Source organism: Cariama cristata, unplaced genomic scaffold, assembly GCF_000690535.1.
Source record: "Cariama cristata isolate BGI_N322 unplaced genomic scaffold, ASM69053v1 scaffold2676, whole genome shotgun sequence".
Lineage (NCBI taxonomy): Eukaryota > Metazoa > Chordata > Aves > Cariamiformes > Cariamidae > Cariama > Cariama cristata.
This window is the reverse complement of record NW_009621334.1, coordinates 39770-55503: the sequence shown is the minus strand read 5'-3', so window position 1 is coordinate 55503 and position 15734 is coordinate 39770. Positions and strand designations below refer to the sequence as shown.

Here is a 15734-nt window from a genome sequence, read left to right as displayed (position 1 = left end):
CCTGTGGGAAGACCGCAGGAATGGCTAATGCAGTCATTCCTGGTCACCCTCTGCCACTGAAGAACAGTTGAACCAGACACATACCGACACTTCAGCCTCCCCACTTTACATCAGTACAGTGGGTTGTACATTTTCATTAAGGTATCAGGCTGGAATAACTTGCAAACAATTTCTTGAGTTGTCTAGGCTTCCTCTTTACCCTCCCTCTAACGCATATACTGTTGTATTCTTTCACGCTGATCACTGCAGTTTGACTTACAGGAAAAAGAAAAAAGAAAAAAAAAGAAAAATCTTGAGCTGCCCTACTGCAAGATATGTGGCTGCAATCCCACTCACAGCAAACTATTTAAATAACAAACAAGGAATTAAAAAAGCAAACTATTTTTAATATCTCCAAAACCTCATTTAGAAGCAGTTTCATAGAAACATCACTTTTATCGTGCAATCAAGGCTGGAGGAGGGCAGCAGCAGCAGGGAGAATCAGAGGCCACATCCTCACGGGCAGACACGAATTCGGCCCCCGAGTCCTCAGAAATTCTCCAGCAGATCCAGGATCCGCTTCTGCTCACTCTCCCGAAACTCCTGGTTCTTCCCATCCCCGATGTTCTCCGCATACTCTGCGGGGAAGAAAGCAGACAGACAACAGGCTTTGAGTGAGATACTAATGAACGACAGGCAACTTCTTGCAGATACCACAGCAGAATCTAAATCTGTGGCCACTGCAAACAACTGAATGGGAATTTATGCAAGGAGCATTGATGGTTTTTCTCCCTGTCTCCAGGGTTAAAGCTATGCATAATAAACATCTACTGACCCCTCATTAGAAGCTTTTGTAGGTAACAGAGGCTGCTGCAGGAACATCCTGCTCTCCTCACTAAGTGGCTCAACAAGCCCAAGCAGACGCTAGCACCCAGCGGCAGTACCCGCTCCCGGCGTCCAGCCTTTCTGGAAGGTGATGTTCCAGGTGCTCCTCCCAACTCCTCTGTTATCCCAATGGAGCCGACCACTGGCAGCTGTCTGAACCGGACAGTCTATTGCTGGCCTCTCTCAGTCCAAGAAATTCAAACCAGTCCTGGACAAGACTGGCTTTTCAGGCCCCTTTTAATGCCGAGTATCATCGGGGAAGGTCCAGCAGGGGCTGTTACCCAATTGTTAAACATTCCTAACCCTGGGTTTAACCCAGCTGTTGTCCAAGCATCCTGAATCAGGATTTTTGTCAAGTAGAGACCAATTCCCCAATCTACAAGTGCTTTTAACCTACATGGAAGCAAACACACCAGTTCAGATTTAACTACAAAAGAAACTCCTTGTCTTCAGGCAGAAGATACCAGACCCTGATCACAGATGGTCTTGCCCATCTGTGTGCACGGCCAAACACCGTGGAACCAAAAATGTTCTCTGCAGCTCTCCTTCCTGACATTCACTTAAAGCCGGCAGTGCTCATTCCTGTACCAGCTCACTCCTTCCTGCCACCAGAACCTGCACATTCAAACATGGTTTAAAAAGAAAAAAGTGAAAAGCAGGTTTTGAGCTGCGAAAGCAAGGAGCTGAAGAAATCTTAGTAAATCAGGAGCATACTGCCTGGTTAGACAGTGTTTTCCAGCCTCCACCTTCTTGCATTCTTTCCCTTCTTCCTAAACAAACAGAACAGCTTGTATTCAGCATCTGAATGGTAAGTTGCTGTAGAAATTTTGCTTTAATATTTATATGTTCAGCACTGCTACATGCTTCCAAGTTCCACCAAAGCCTTTATTATAAGAGCACTGAAAAGAGTGAGGACAGGGAGAAGTTAGCTGATGTGGGAGTCCTCCCTCCTGCGTGCACTCTCTCTCTCTCTCCCTGTACAAGAAGCAGAGTTCTTTGCCAGGGCCTCTGGGAGAAATCCTTTTAATATTTATAAACTGCTACAGCACCTGTAACAAGAGCAGGCGGGTAATGCTGAGGTTTGCTGCAAGTGAACCTGACCTCCTCACTGTCCTGGAGAAGGGGGACCAGCACAGGGCACTATTCCCTCGGATGGAGGAAAAACTCTCAATCGCACTTAACGAAGACAGCGGCAAGCCACGAGATCCGTTGTAGCTCCCTATGTATCGACTAATTGTGTAAGGACAAAGGCCCAGTAGCCTGGCACCAGCTCTGCTGCAATTTGCACGCTTTAGCAAAGGGCTGCACCACAGTGTCTGGGGATCAAAACCCGGCACCCGCTTCTGGCAGGAGACAGACCCCACTGAGGCAGAGACGGGGTTCCCTTCCCAGGAGAAAGCGCCAGCTAAGGCCAGCATTGAGCTCAGGTTCTCCTGTCCCCTTTGGGCAGTACCAGAGCTTTCTGTCAGCAGCCGTGTCCCCACGGGGAGCTCACAGAGGAGCAGGCTCTGTCCCCAGCGAGCCCTCTCCGTGCTTTGTCAGAGCAAGTGCCTCTGAAACAGATGCAGCAACCGCAACCGCCTGTGTTTATTGCAGCCTCAGGGCAACGCTCCCCTGCCTGCCGCTGCCTCTCCACGGCTCAGGATACCCACACGAGGGATGGACGTGGCCGCTGAGCCCGGCACAGCGCTGAGGCAGCCCAGGTCGGCCCCAGCTGCAGGCAGAGCTCTGCGCTCGAAGCATCCGCACCGCAGGCAGCGGGCTCGTGGCCCAGCTCGGGATTTAGCTTTAAGGACTGCCAGAGTACTTGAACGTACAACTCAAGCAGGACAACTGCCGAGTGCCACTAATGACACTGCCCTTCTATTGTGCCGAGGAGATCACTCAGACAAAAGCAAGCCACAGATTCTTCTAATCTTGTCCAAAAGCTCAGCATTTTTCCTTCTAAATAATTAGGCTTCCTAAGACTAAAATCCCAGTGACTCCCAAGGCAGACAGTTTACTGGGTTACCAACAGTTGACAATGTCAATTTGAAGAGACCAGATAAAACCTTCAGAACCAGGCTTAAAAAAAACCCCAAACACCAAACTTCTCCCACTGAGGTTTTATGTATTTACTTTTTTATTTAAAATTTCACCACTTCAGTGAGACGGCACAAAAAATCAAATGTAAGCTCCCCCTGCCAACAGTTAAACAGAGCTTACACATTGCTGTAGCTACACAAAGGCAAAGGACCTAAGATTGGTTTCTGCTTCATTAGACAAAACACAATGGTTACAGAACAGTAAAAATCAATAGGGAAATATTGAAGCTTGTAATGGATATTGGAAGCTATAAAGCCTGCACATACTGAGGGACCACAGGCCAAATACAGCACAGTCCTCATAACATACCTACCTTTTCTTTTTATTACCCATGCCAAACATGTTGATTTATAACGTTCAGTAGGCATTCCACCTTCCCAGCTCCCTGATGTGCCCACTTCACTGAAGCCAGATGTTTAACCAGGCATCACATCTCAAGTGCTTCTGGGGAGGGACCTCTGCACCTCAGTTTCTGCAGGGCTCCTCTGACAGCAGCTCCCCAAAGGGAGCAGGTACCAAAGGGTCCTCTCTCCGGAACAGTAATGAACAGTGTGCTTTCCCATTCCAGGGCTGAGTACCACTATTTAGAGAGCTCTGTGCTTCACTCTGTTCCCAATGAGAGAGATGGAGATCGGGCATTGCCCCAAGATACAGACACCACTTGCTGTCATGAAGAGCAGTCTCCATTCCCAAAACATCCCCCCAGCCAAGGCACACACCGTTCAGTTGTTTTCCTCCAAAGGATAAACTAACTATCCCGTTGCAAGTAATGCTTGATCTTCAAGAAAAAGGAACTGTGGGAGGACTGGTCAGCCTGCAGAAATGCAATTAATGAGCCTTCAGTTATTCCCCGCCCACTCCTCCCCCTTGAAAGCCCTACCATAAGAAAACAGTCTTGCTTCCTTGCTTGCATCATAAGTAATTCTGAGCAACCCCAAGGGATCCATCAGCTGTCAGGTTGCCAGAGAAACATGGAGAATATGTAGGTCATAAAAATCAAACTAAAAACCAAGCACCTAATTAGTATGCAAAAATAGAAAATAAAAACTGAACAAGAGCAAAACACTGAACAAAAAGTAAAAATAAACCGGCCCTCATCTGTCCTGAGAGCAAGTTGGAAAGTGGCCTGGAAATGTTTCAGCCAAGGCTGAAGGCTCCCGATCTCTCAGTCATTTGGGACAGAGAGTTGCACAGTTCTGACATCAATTCAATTTCGGAAATACCCCGCTGATCCCCCAGCTCCCCGGGATGTACGCTGCCAGGGCCCACAGCCAAACCCACTACTCCAACAGGCAAGCTGTGCTCAACAAACAGACCCCTCTGGAGAGGTAGGTACCTGTCCGTGGTGTCACTTCTGTTAAAAGCCGGTGGATTGGTGGATGTCCTCTGATAACATATCTGGACATAGGTGTGTAACTATTGAAAAACTTAGATTTCACCAACACAGACTGCAGATAAGCTCAGTGCTGCTCCTACCTGGCAGGAATCTTCTGGGCCCCATTGCGGTATTTCACATTGGCCCACCAACAAATTTATTTCTAAGGTTATTGACAACTGTGACGGCAAAAATCTCTAAAACTGGCATAAGAGTTGGGGAGAGCTGAAGACAGAGCCCCGAATACTGTATCCATCACCAGTACCATTAACAAGTCATGTGTGGCCTCTTCAGGCAGAGAACACGTTACTGCTGAAAGCACCAAACCTGCTGTACAATCCACAGCTTGCAAGACATGACAAAACACTGAAAAAGTTTCACAATGCAAGTCACTGTCTGTGAAAGAAAGAACCAGATGAAATTTTAATGCAGCTGCCCTCCAATTCAGCTTAGTATGTAAATCAACAAACCAAAGACATGAACGTGAGGTGTGTAAATACACTGAGGTGTACAGACAAATCCCTTGGGCACCTGTGGCCCAGGTCAAGCGTGGGAATCTGAGAACAGACATGTGCCATGCTCCAAGTTGGAGATGGACGGTTTGGAGGCAGGAATTGTCAAGTATCATAATTAAAATCAGAAAAGACATCCTACCCAGTCCCTCATGTTCATTAGCAGGCATTAACTTGCACGTGCTGGCAAAGGACAAGGGCCAAAGAGACCGCCTATAGCTGCAGGTAATCTCACACTGTCAGAAAATCACTCTTAATTTCGTCATACCAGCCATCCTTCCAATTCCCTTCTTTCCTGCACATGGAAAGGGAGAAAACCGACAGGATCTGCAAGAAAAAAAGCTGCCTGTACCTGCCAGTGTTGAGGGGAGGTGGGGGAAGGCCAGGAGGGCATCATTGCTATTCCCAAAGCAAGCAGAGACATTGAACAACACAACCCATAGCCCAGTACCCCCGGAGATGCTGCCAACCTTCCTTTCTCTCCAGGAGAGAGAGAGAGACTCCTCACCCCTCACCAAAAACACCACAGTCCCTCAGCAGCAGACACGTCCCGCAGAACCCTCTGCTAAATAAGGAAGCACCTCCTGTGGGCAGCAGATTATCAGCTGCTCTCACTAAGCATCGCAGCTCAGAGCAGGCCGTGGGGGGAGGCTGAGTTCTGTCCTCCTCTTCCCCAGTTCAATTTGCTGCTCCTTCTGAAGGACAGCAGGCTACAGATGAGAGCCACAGCTCAAATAAGCCTTGCTCTAATTCAACATAAGCATTAAAAATAACAAGCAGTACTTAAAAACTGGGATTGCAAATCACAACAGCTACATTTTAAAGCTACAGAGGATACTTTAATGCTATAATCCACATTAATCTGACACTAAGAACAAGACAAATACACCACAGATACTAATATGGTGCAGATGGTAAAGTGCAGGGCCATGTTAATGAAAGATGAGGCTCCACTATTCTTCCCTCTAGCATGCACATACACTTCCCTTAAATATTTACTCCAGCGTTATTGTCAGCAGCGAGTTCTGGGCAGCCTGTAGCTGATGGCAGCATGAAGTGATGTGCTGTTCCACGACAGCAGACAACAGCAAGTGTCCTAACTCAAAGGTAAAGCATGCCTCTTATCAGGGTGATTCCAGCCCTGCCCAGATCTCAGAACACTACTCAATTGCTGCCTGAAGATGCTCATCAAGTCAAGGAGAATTACATGTGAAGGCTCGTCCTACAAAGTGATGACCAAGCTGTCCCTGGTAGAGATGAGACACATGCATAGGAATATCTCAACTCACCCTTTAGGATGTGTCGAACAATTTTAATGGAGCTGCCTCTCATGTTCAGAATCTGATGCACTCTCTGACGAATCTGATGGAGGACAGGAAAGAGAAGAAGGTAATCTGCAATACAACACAAAACAATGCACAACCCCACTTTTTCCCCACTTCGAGGGAAGAGCAGAAACCCTGAGCACCAGAAAACCCACTCAGCCTTGCTAGTCCACAGTCCCAGAGCACCTACTCAGAAACATTCAGGAAGGCGTGTGGCACAGGTACAAGTACCCACATAACATATTCACAGCCCTCATGTATTCACACCAGCACAGATGCAGTATTTTCCATGGATCAAGAAAAGTCATCTGCTGTAGTCTGTGCCTTTGTGAGACCTTCTGAGAGAATGTCCCTTTCCACTGCTCTCTCAGCAGCGGCATAAACAGGGCCTTTCCATTTCAAACTGTGACCTCGCTCATGGCAGATTGCAGAAATTCAGTGACAACGATCAGCTTCTGCACCCACTAATGCCCTCCTAACTGCTATAACTTGATGAAGTTGTATGGATACAAGGGCGATAAACAGGACACTCCCTCCCAAAAAAGGAATTAAAGATAATTTTTAAATTATTCAATTTAATAATTCAATTTAAATTACTCAATGGGGCAGTATTTGCAAGGATTTAGGGTCTTGAGTCTTGTTTGTATCATGGATGGAAATACAGATGATCTGCCCACCTGGGAACAAGCTTTACCTGGGGAACATTGGCATTACAGATCTCTGCCATGATGTAACAAATGAGCTGTAGAACAAAGAGACCGGCATCCAAGCGACGGAGATAGAATTCGTCTTCCATGTCATCGTCTATTATCTCTCCCCGACGCACCATGTCCTGTAAAGCAACACAAAGAAAAGGTGTGATGACTGTCTCTCAAAAGTACTTTCCATTAGTAGCAGCAAAATGTTGGTGATATTTGCGGTTTCTTAAGAAATGCTTTGTTCCCCAAAACATTAACATCCATATATTTCTCGCCAAAGGAGGAGTACTTTTAATAATTCATTTAAATTCACAAAACATTTCATTCCGTTTTGAACAAGGTTTTGTCTTTGCTGGTTGTGAAGTGTGTCCATCTGCAAATTAAAATTTTAATTTAAACATACAAATTACGTTTCTAAATTGAGTGATTAGAGACGCTGAATATGGAACAAACCAGTGTATCTATTATTTATGAGTTCTTTGTCAAAATGGAACAAAAAAATCTGCTCTTTTACTGGCCATTTGAGGGTGCTGTTAAGCAGTGCAGAACATGACTCCAGCGGACTCAAAGACCTATCAGGCTTCCAACTTCATTATCGACTGATGAACGAGAGAACAGGTCCAAAAACTCTGCATGAGTACAGCTCTGCCATGCCCAGCCCTGCTCTTCCAGCTTCATTTGTTAGGGATACTGACGGGGCCAAACCCCAGCCAGGGTCTGTTCGCAGAAGACCACTGGCTTCTGTGGGAATGCCAACAGTTCATTATCCCTCTGTATGTACGGTGTTTCACTTGAGAGACCTGCCCAAACGGAGGCCAAAGGCAGAATGCAAGAGGTCATTCCATTCGTCTTGTTCAGACAGAGCACCTTCTTCAAAACACTGGCTAAAGCAGCCCAGCAATAAGCTCAGAACAGCTTCCCCTCGAGAAAGGCTGGCCATGTCCGCCAGCTGAATCCACCATCCATTTTCATGGAGACCGACAGGCCAAAATAACTGATGTCATGTGCAACCTTTTGCATTTGGGGGTATGTTTTTTGGTTTTGTTCTTAAATAAAGGAAGCAGCTTGTCAGACCCTGCTAGCTCGCTGCAGCTTGTGTGATTTATTATGCAGCCGTCTGGCAGGTGGGCACACACCAGCGGAGCAATATTTTCTCATTAGAGTCATCACTGGAGAGGGCACTGTACCTCTAATACTCAACAAGAAGTGCTTCCTCAGGGTGCACATGCTCCAGGCAAACACACGCAAGGTCACCAGCACCAAAGCTGATTTAGGCTACCAAATTTTCCTATTTTGTCAAGCCAAGCCCTCACATCTAATTGTAAGTAGAGTCTTTTAGGCACAAGAAGGAAAATTAACCCTGTGCACTTCTCACTGGAGAGAGTGCAACGGATGCTCACCATAGAGAAATCTGATTAAGTGACTTAGAAGTACAGCTGTTTACCACTGCCTCCCGAAAGTGAGAGGGGAAAGCATAGGTAATGAATTACTTTTCCTTTCCCCCTAGAAATCTAGTTTGCCAGTGAAAGAACAAGTTAAGTTTAAAAAACAATGCCTAGCTGCCAATGCCATAAATTCAACTGTTTCGGCTACACCCCAGGATGCTTTAGCATCAGATCCTGTAGACTCCGGTATTTGCACAACTGTAATTTACTCCAGGTTCTCAAAATCATGGGCACAGGCATGACTGAGCAAAACTTGCATGCAAGCTCTTGCCAGTAAAAAGAAAAATCCAATTTTGTGCAAGGAGTGATTTTCCTCACCCTACATCCATGTCAAGTTGCAGGAATCTGATCAAATCTGGTCTCTAAAACTAAACAATGTTGAGTCTGGCTAGCAAGATATCGGAATATTGACTGAAATATCAAAAAAAACCATTCAAGAAAGACGACAAGGCACTCATTCCTGAACTACCGCTTACCCTCCTCACGGCACAGAGGCTTATTGGCTATTCTTCTCAACAGTGCTAAATTCCTGAACAGAAAAACATCCACAGGCCAGGATTTTGAATCTCCAGAGCAGGAAACAAAGACCATGTCTGTTCTGTATTCTGATCCAAGCATGGCGATCACAGGAGCCGAATCCAGGCAACTGCTGTCTTGATTACACAGAGAAGGCGGCAGTTATAACAGCCCCTCTCAACAGAGAAGCAAGATTATTTTGTGCCAGTAAATTAAGCAGATATGAATTAGAAGACAAGTACAGTTTTAAGGTGCCTTTTCACAGTTGTCTTTTTTTTTTTTAAACCACAACCACCCTTTAAATGCTAATCTGCCTCCCAGTACAGTACCAAATAGCCACCTTTCCACTTTGTCTCTCTTTCAAAGCTGTCAAGTCGCTAACCTCCAAATGAGCACTCAGATGCCATTTCTAATCTGCCAACAATATGTACTGAGATGCCTCTTGCTGATGGGAGAAGACAGCAATAAGATGGGCTTCTGTGAAGCTAAAATGAGCTTCTCTCGCACTAATGAGGCAGGACTGACAGGCCTCGAGGTGTCAACTAGAAGCTCGAAACCAAAAGACACAATGGATCTGCCAGTGCTATACAAAAGATCACATCCGCTCCACTGAGACACTGGAGTAGGGCCCAAAGATTCTCCGCATCCTCCTCCTTCCTCACCTTTCATTCACCCTCCCCAGCAGACAGCAAGGTTGGGCAGAGCAGAAGGGATGGGCGCTGATCCAGAGTGAGGCCAGTCCAGGTGATTAGAGAGGAGAAGGTTCCGAATGGCCACGTACAAAATCAACTATTGTAACTTGTCTCTTACACCAAGAACAGATTCTCTCCCTTACTACTTTCTGTCTGCATTACTGGGGAGGGGCACGCTCAGGAGACGCTTTCAGACCACAGGCTAATAGCTAAACTCAAGGTCATGGCTAAGCCCTTAGTCAAAAAGGGTACGCAGGAGACTGGGCCTGACACTTGCAACGGGAGAGGAGCAAGCAGAAGCCTCGGGTGAAATCAGATCACTGTAACGAGGACTGCCCCGGACCATCTGCTTTCCCCTCACAGCTGTGACAACGATTTCCCCAGAGGCCTCTTTCACAGGCAGAGGCTGCAGACGACATGGTCTCTTCAGCAGACTGACCACCATGTTCCTTGAAACAGAGAACGGTCAGGAGTTAGCCCTGATCCAGTACAGGCTCTGCTGCAGCCAGGAGAGCAGGGAGGCATCCAGGTCACACCAAGGTGACCAAGCAGCTCTCAGAACCGCACAAGAAACCATCAGAGCCCTCTGCTGTGAGAAGCACTTTGTTTATTTCTGCCTTACAAGCAGAAACACGCTTGAATTTCTGTAAATTGAACCACCAGTCTGCAAGAGCAGAAAAGCTCATTGCGATTGCTACAAAACATACCATCGCTTGAGTCAGAAGGAACAGAGCAGCAGCTCCTGCAAAAGCACAATCCCAACTTCAGCAGTAAGAAACAGAAACCAGGTTAGGGCAGTCACCTAAAAACACCCACCAGTCTCAGCAAGAAAGTTCAAAGCTTACCTCAGCTTGCTGGCCATTTGCTGGAAAAGCTCGCAGTACAGACAGCGTGAATTCAGCCATGCTCCAAAGCACGCACGTCCTCCCGTGAACACAGCTGTGTTCTTTTCACTTGCACTAACACAGCCCCTGCCAGGACGCTGCGTCCTGCCCTCAGTACAACTCCAGGAAATTTGGTCTTTCTAAACCAAACGGAAATGATGGACTAATACAAATTCCTATTTCAGTTATCCCAATCTGTGGACACTACTCTCATGCTAGGAGTTCCACCTCTCCCTTTCAAGGATGGAATGACTTAACTGTAGCACAATTAGCATGTAATTTGTAAGTCATTATAGCGCAAAGTGTCTGGTGAGAATATTTTATCAAATAAACCTGCTGAGCATAATATTAAACCATCTCCTGTCTTTTCCTACCAACTTTAGAGATCACTACGGCTATTGCTGCCATCTGTAATTATACCTCATTTTAGAGGGAGTTAAAAACGATAGGATTTTGCACTATTTCCTACAGAAAGAATTAAAGAATTTGAGAGTGGGACAAGATATTTTTTAGGTTTCATTAACTAAAAATTCTTAAGAAAAGTGCCAAGACAGGCATCAGGTGTTGGAGACAAATGCTCACATGGACTTTGCTCCTGGGTTTCACAAGGCAATTGGGGTAATTGCTAAATTATCACCTCTGGTGACTTCTGAATAGATTCCACAGGAGCAAACAAGTAGGTAACACTGAGAAGGGACTCAGCAAACCTCATCCTGTTTCACTGTCCAGATTAAGGGTGCAGTTTCATTACAAACATTCCTCCTCAGAAACAGCTAGCTTCTGAAATTCCTCCCCTCCCTTTTACCCTGAACTATTCCCACACCTTCACTGCCACAGACTGAAGAGCTGGGCTATAAACCAGGTCACTAAAATAAGCCAAGTTAAAAGAAAGAAAAAGGAAGAGAACAGCAAGAGCAGGAGCTTCTTATGCCAACTGCACTACTAAAGATAAAACATCAGGTATGATACACTCTGTCATTCCTTGTATGACTTGTAGGTTTTCACTTCTTGTAATGCAAGACTTACACCAGGATACTCTGTCCATCCAGACTTGGATCTTGCTCTCATCAGTATAGGCTGAACCTGTAAAATCTCATCAGGTATCATTTTTCTTTGGGGCAGGGAGAAAGGTAAGGATCTACATACCACATTTTTGGGGTACTATGTCCTCTACTGCAAGAGGAAGGTCAAAAGACCCCAGGTGACATAGCACAGTTTCTAAAGGACCAAGTGTTCCTACCATCCACTTCAGTGATTCACATGCCACAACTAGAAACAGTAAAGTGCTCCATAAATCCTGTCATAGCCAGACAATGCCGAGATTTGACAGACAAAATGATGGCTTTTCCCTACTTCTGAGTGGGGAAAATGCTTAAGCCACTTCAGATCTCAGGGGACTGTGTCCCACTGACCATTTGAGGACGCTACAAAACAAAGCAAATGAAAATTCCAAGAGTGTTCCAAGCTAGGAATGAACCTCACCATCGTATTTCACAGACATTGTTCCAAATATATTGCACATTTGAGATGTTTCTGCCAAATGCTATTATTAGCTTTAACAGGAGAATTGACATCCATTTATTTTGGCCATTCCAGCCTACAGAGCCCTGCAGTGGGGCAAAAGCACAGTGGCCTTCTGGATACAGGAGGAAAACCTGAGGTCCTTGGGTTTCTCTTCTCCTGTGCATCAGTAGACATGAATGGGTTAATATTATTAATTTAAAAGCTTCTACACAAGCTTCTTCACAGTAAAATTCCCTTCACTTCTGCTTTGTGCTGGCTGTTTGCTACAGGTGCTAACATTTGCAGACTGCTTCAGGATCTTTTTGGATGAAGGGCACATACACTAGCTCTGCATGTTGCATTTAAGGGCTCTGTATAGCAGCTGCTGATACACCGCAAGTCTTCAGCCAGAAAAATCCATTCTGCTTTTTTGAGTTCTAAAACCCACACACCAACACCAAAATGTAAAGAACAAATAATTTCTTGCTCTGTTTCAAGGACGATGAATGGAGCGTGGAGGGATAGCAGGAAAGGGTAAACGCTGTTTTTCTTCAGGCCACCGTTCATTTGTGAAGCTGCAGCTGTCCATATGGAGCCTGAATGCTGGCAGCAAAAGCAACTCCGTTCATCACTCACCCCGTGCCTTTTTGAGCAGCAGCAGCGCTCTGATGCCCTCGGAATGTTTGCCAGTTCCCAGAGAAGCAGCCTTGGCAGTGGGCAGACAGCTGTTTGTTGGAGCCTGGCAGGGGGCTGCAGCCCGTGGCACACCGAGCTCACCCGCATGCGGGGACGGTGGCTGCACTGATTACTGGCGGCTGCAGTGATTACTCTCGTCAGTGCTAATCAATCTCACACCCTCTTCAGTGCCGATATAGATAATCTTGTGGGAAGCTGGCCAAGCTCGCTAACAGCTCTGCAAGCTGCTTCCTGACTCCAACAGCTCGTTCTCTTTCAGAAAGTCTGTTCCAGCTTCAGTTCCAAGAAAGTACTGTGTAGCACCAAGGCTCATGTCATTCAAACGATTCACTGCTGGTGTGCAGAGAGCACACCAGCCTTTGGCTGCAGCCTCATCTAACTAATCAAAATAGACGCATTCTCATAGCTGATCAGAACTCTAAAGACCAGGGTAGGAGGCCTCGCACATTATCATGTAATTGTCTCTCTGCGTTTCACTTACTCTCCATCTGCCAAACCAAGCAAGATTGCAGCCAAGTAAAAGTGAAGGCAAATTGAAGCAGACTTTGGCCCTCCCAGTAAAATTAACTCTAAGAAAAGGCCAGAAGCAGTTGCTGTAGAGAAGTTCTCAGCCCATTTTATCCGAGGTTAACTAGAAGCTGGAGAGCACAGCAACAAGAATTAAGAGGTAACAGCACAGGTATGAGGGCATGGCTCAGAAGAGTGATCAGGCTGAGCCAAAAGTTCTGTGCAAACGACATGCCTGTGCAGAGGTATTATAGACATGAGCTGGCAAAACATAAGCAATACATACATGTTTCTCTCCATCAATCTTCTTATCAGCTGCCTGCATTGCATCCAGGTACTTAAAATACAGTTCCATCAGCCTATCAACCTGCGAGGGCAGAAGAGAGAGACCTAAGCAAGAAAAAAGAACAATGCAATCATCTTTAATCCTTCATGCTATTTTGTTTTCCTCCCAGCTGCAGTCTTCACAAAGTAACAGGCAATTCTGTCACTCACAGGAAGGAATATATTACAGAAGGACGGTACAAGTGTTGGCTGGATGAGCACGCTGAGTCTGCAGGCATTTGAATATAATCCCGTATCACAATATGGTCTCATCAGCTCGAGCTAAAAGGCAGAGGATAGACACCCATCCCCAGCTCGCTCGCTCTCCTGTGCTGTGGTTCTCCAGTTCTCCTGGTTTCTTCAGCTGACCTTTCTGTCCATGTTGCATGCAGCCAAGCTTATATTAAATGTACCAGACCTCTTACGGCTCTCCTGCTCTCCTCTGAACTGCATTAGGCAACTGAAAGCCAATCTAGTAATGGGAAATCTTCTGCAATTGGCTGAACAGGTTATGAAAAACACCTTTAAAACACACTAATGAGGAATACTAAGGAACTAGTATTTCCCCAGTGGTGGAATTTACAAATCTCTTGAGGTTACTGGTTTGCAAAAGCTGTTCTTTCTGTTTCACAGCTGTTTGATCCATCCACCACCATGTAAATATTTTGGAAAGAATTTCCCAGAGTAAACACCACTAAAGAGACACAACCCAGGACTGAGAATCGCTACTACCATGTGCAAAAGCACCAGAAAACAAGAGCACATGTGATGCGGGAGGCCGAGCACTAAAGGCATTTCCAGTTCCCCTGTTTGTAGATAACAATGTGAATGAGCGAACGATGGCCTGTGAGAGTACAAGTCTCTATAGGCAGATACACTGACGGCTTTTCAGTAACTTCACGAGTGTACGCAGGCACCCTGCCATTATCAAGTGTCCTCCCAGCCTGGTAGCCCTGACACCGCAGACATATTCAGCACTCACCTTCTCACTGTCATTCTCTGTGAATTTATTCAGTAACCTCGTCCTCTGCTGTCCCCTCAGGTTTCGCAGAAGGGAGGCCAGGATGGAACAGACATGTTCTAGGGACACAAAATGAAAATTGCATGCTGAGATCAGGAACAGGAGCTTATTTTCTCTGTAATATGCCATTAAATTTACTACTAGCACTCCCACATGTAGCTGTTGATAAGCGGAACCCTGGTTCCTTCCCATCACCGGCAAGAGGAGGCAGAGCAGCAGCGAGAGCAGCAAGCTGTGTTCGCAGGGAGCACCGGCAGCTCCTTGCCCACCACAGCCCAGCTAGCGAGGTCTCCTCCGGCTCTGCTGCACTGCTCCTGCTGCAGTGACCCTGCTTCTCCTCCATGACCTGAAAAAAAGCACCTTACATAAAGCACAAATTCTGCTCCGCTTTACCTCCCCAGGCTGGCGTGCCTGCCTAGCAGCACACACTCTCTTTTTGCACCGTCCACCACAGCTAAAGGCACAGCACGCTGCCTCCTCCCTTGGGGCTAAAAGGAATCCTGGCCAAAGCTGGCACTGACTCAAATGACCCTTAGGTTACCAAAGAGAGGACAGTTCTTGAAATAGGAGAGCTTGAGAAAGGAATAACTGTGCCAGTGTGCAGCTCCTGCAGAGACTTAAATGGTATTAGCCAGAGGAAAAAAAATCCTCAAACAAACCACTTTTATTTACAGAAAATCCCATGGAATGAATATGAATGAATGTGCCACAACAAACCAGAAACGACCAAATAAACACGTTCTACAGTCTTCTCAGTCGCACTTGGGGGTCATATTTTACAGCACAAACCTTGGAGCCAAGTAAAAAGCCAAGGCTGCAAGCACACAAGAGACATCTGTGTTCATGTCCAACCACAGCTTCACTCTGAAAGGTGACTGAACCAAGTGGCCCGAACCCACAGCAATGCTGGTCTCCTGCTGAGGAGCAGGACCGAGCTCTGAGGACTTCTGCAGGAACGTGGATGTCCCTTGGTGGGGGACCACCAAAGATGGTACCGAAGGGCTGCGTGGCATTGCTGCTCCTGCACCTCGCACACCTTTCAGAAGCTCCTCCTGAGCACACTTCCCAGCACAGCCCCCGTTCACCATCCCTCACCACATGGGGCACAAAACACCAGGTTCAAGTGGTGTTCAAAAACACAGCGTTTCAGAATAGGGCCTTAAGCTCTTGGCTCCTCAAGGGACAGAAAGCAACATCATCTTCTCCAAAAGCACACTGTTTCACATAAGGTGTCTTACGCTTCTTTAACCGCTAATATTTGGCTGTACCAGACTTCAGTGAAGTACA

General features: G+C 46.3%; 1 protein-coding gene across 1 annotated transcript in view; it reads right to left on the bottom strand.

The window, feature by feature from the left end:
• Positions 1-367: 367 nt before the first annotated feature.
• The window catches only part of CTNNBL1 (catenin, beta like 1), a gene marked incomplete at its 5' end in the record, with an annotated part of 47251 nt that continues 31884 nt past the window's right edge, over positions 368-15734 (bottom strand). The window contains 5 exons of the mRNA XM_009701903.1: positions 368-617; positions 6126-6198; positions 6856-6993; positions 13389-13469; positions 14409-14506. Coding sequence (XP_009700205.1) covers positions 529-617; positions 6126-6198; positions 6856-6993; positions 13389-13469; positions 14409-14506 — 479 coding nt within the window. The remainder of the gene's footprint in view (positions 618-6125; positions 6199-6855; positions 6994-13388; positions 13470-14408; positions 14507-15734) is intronic.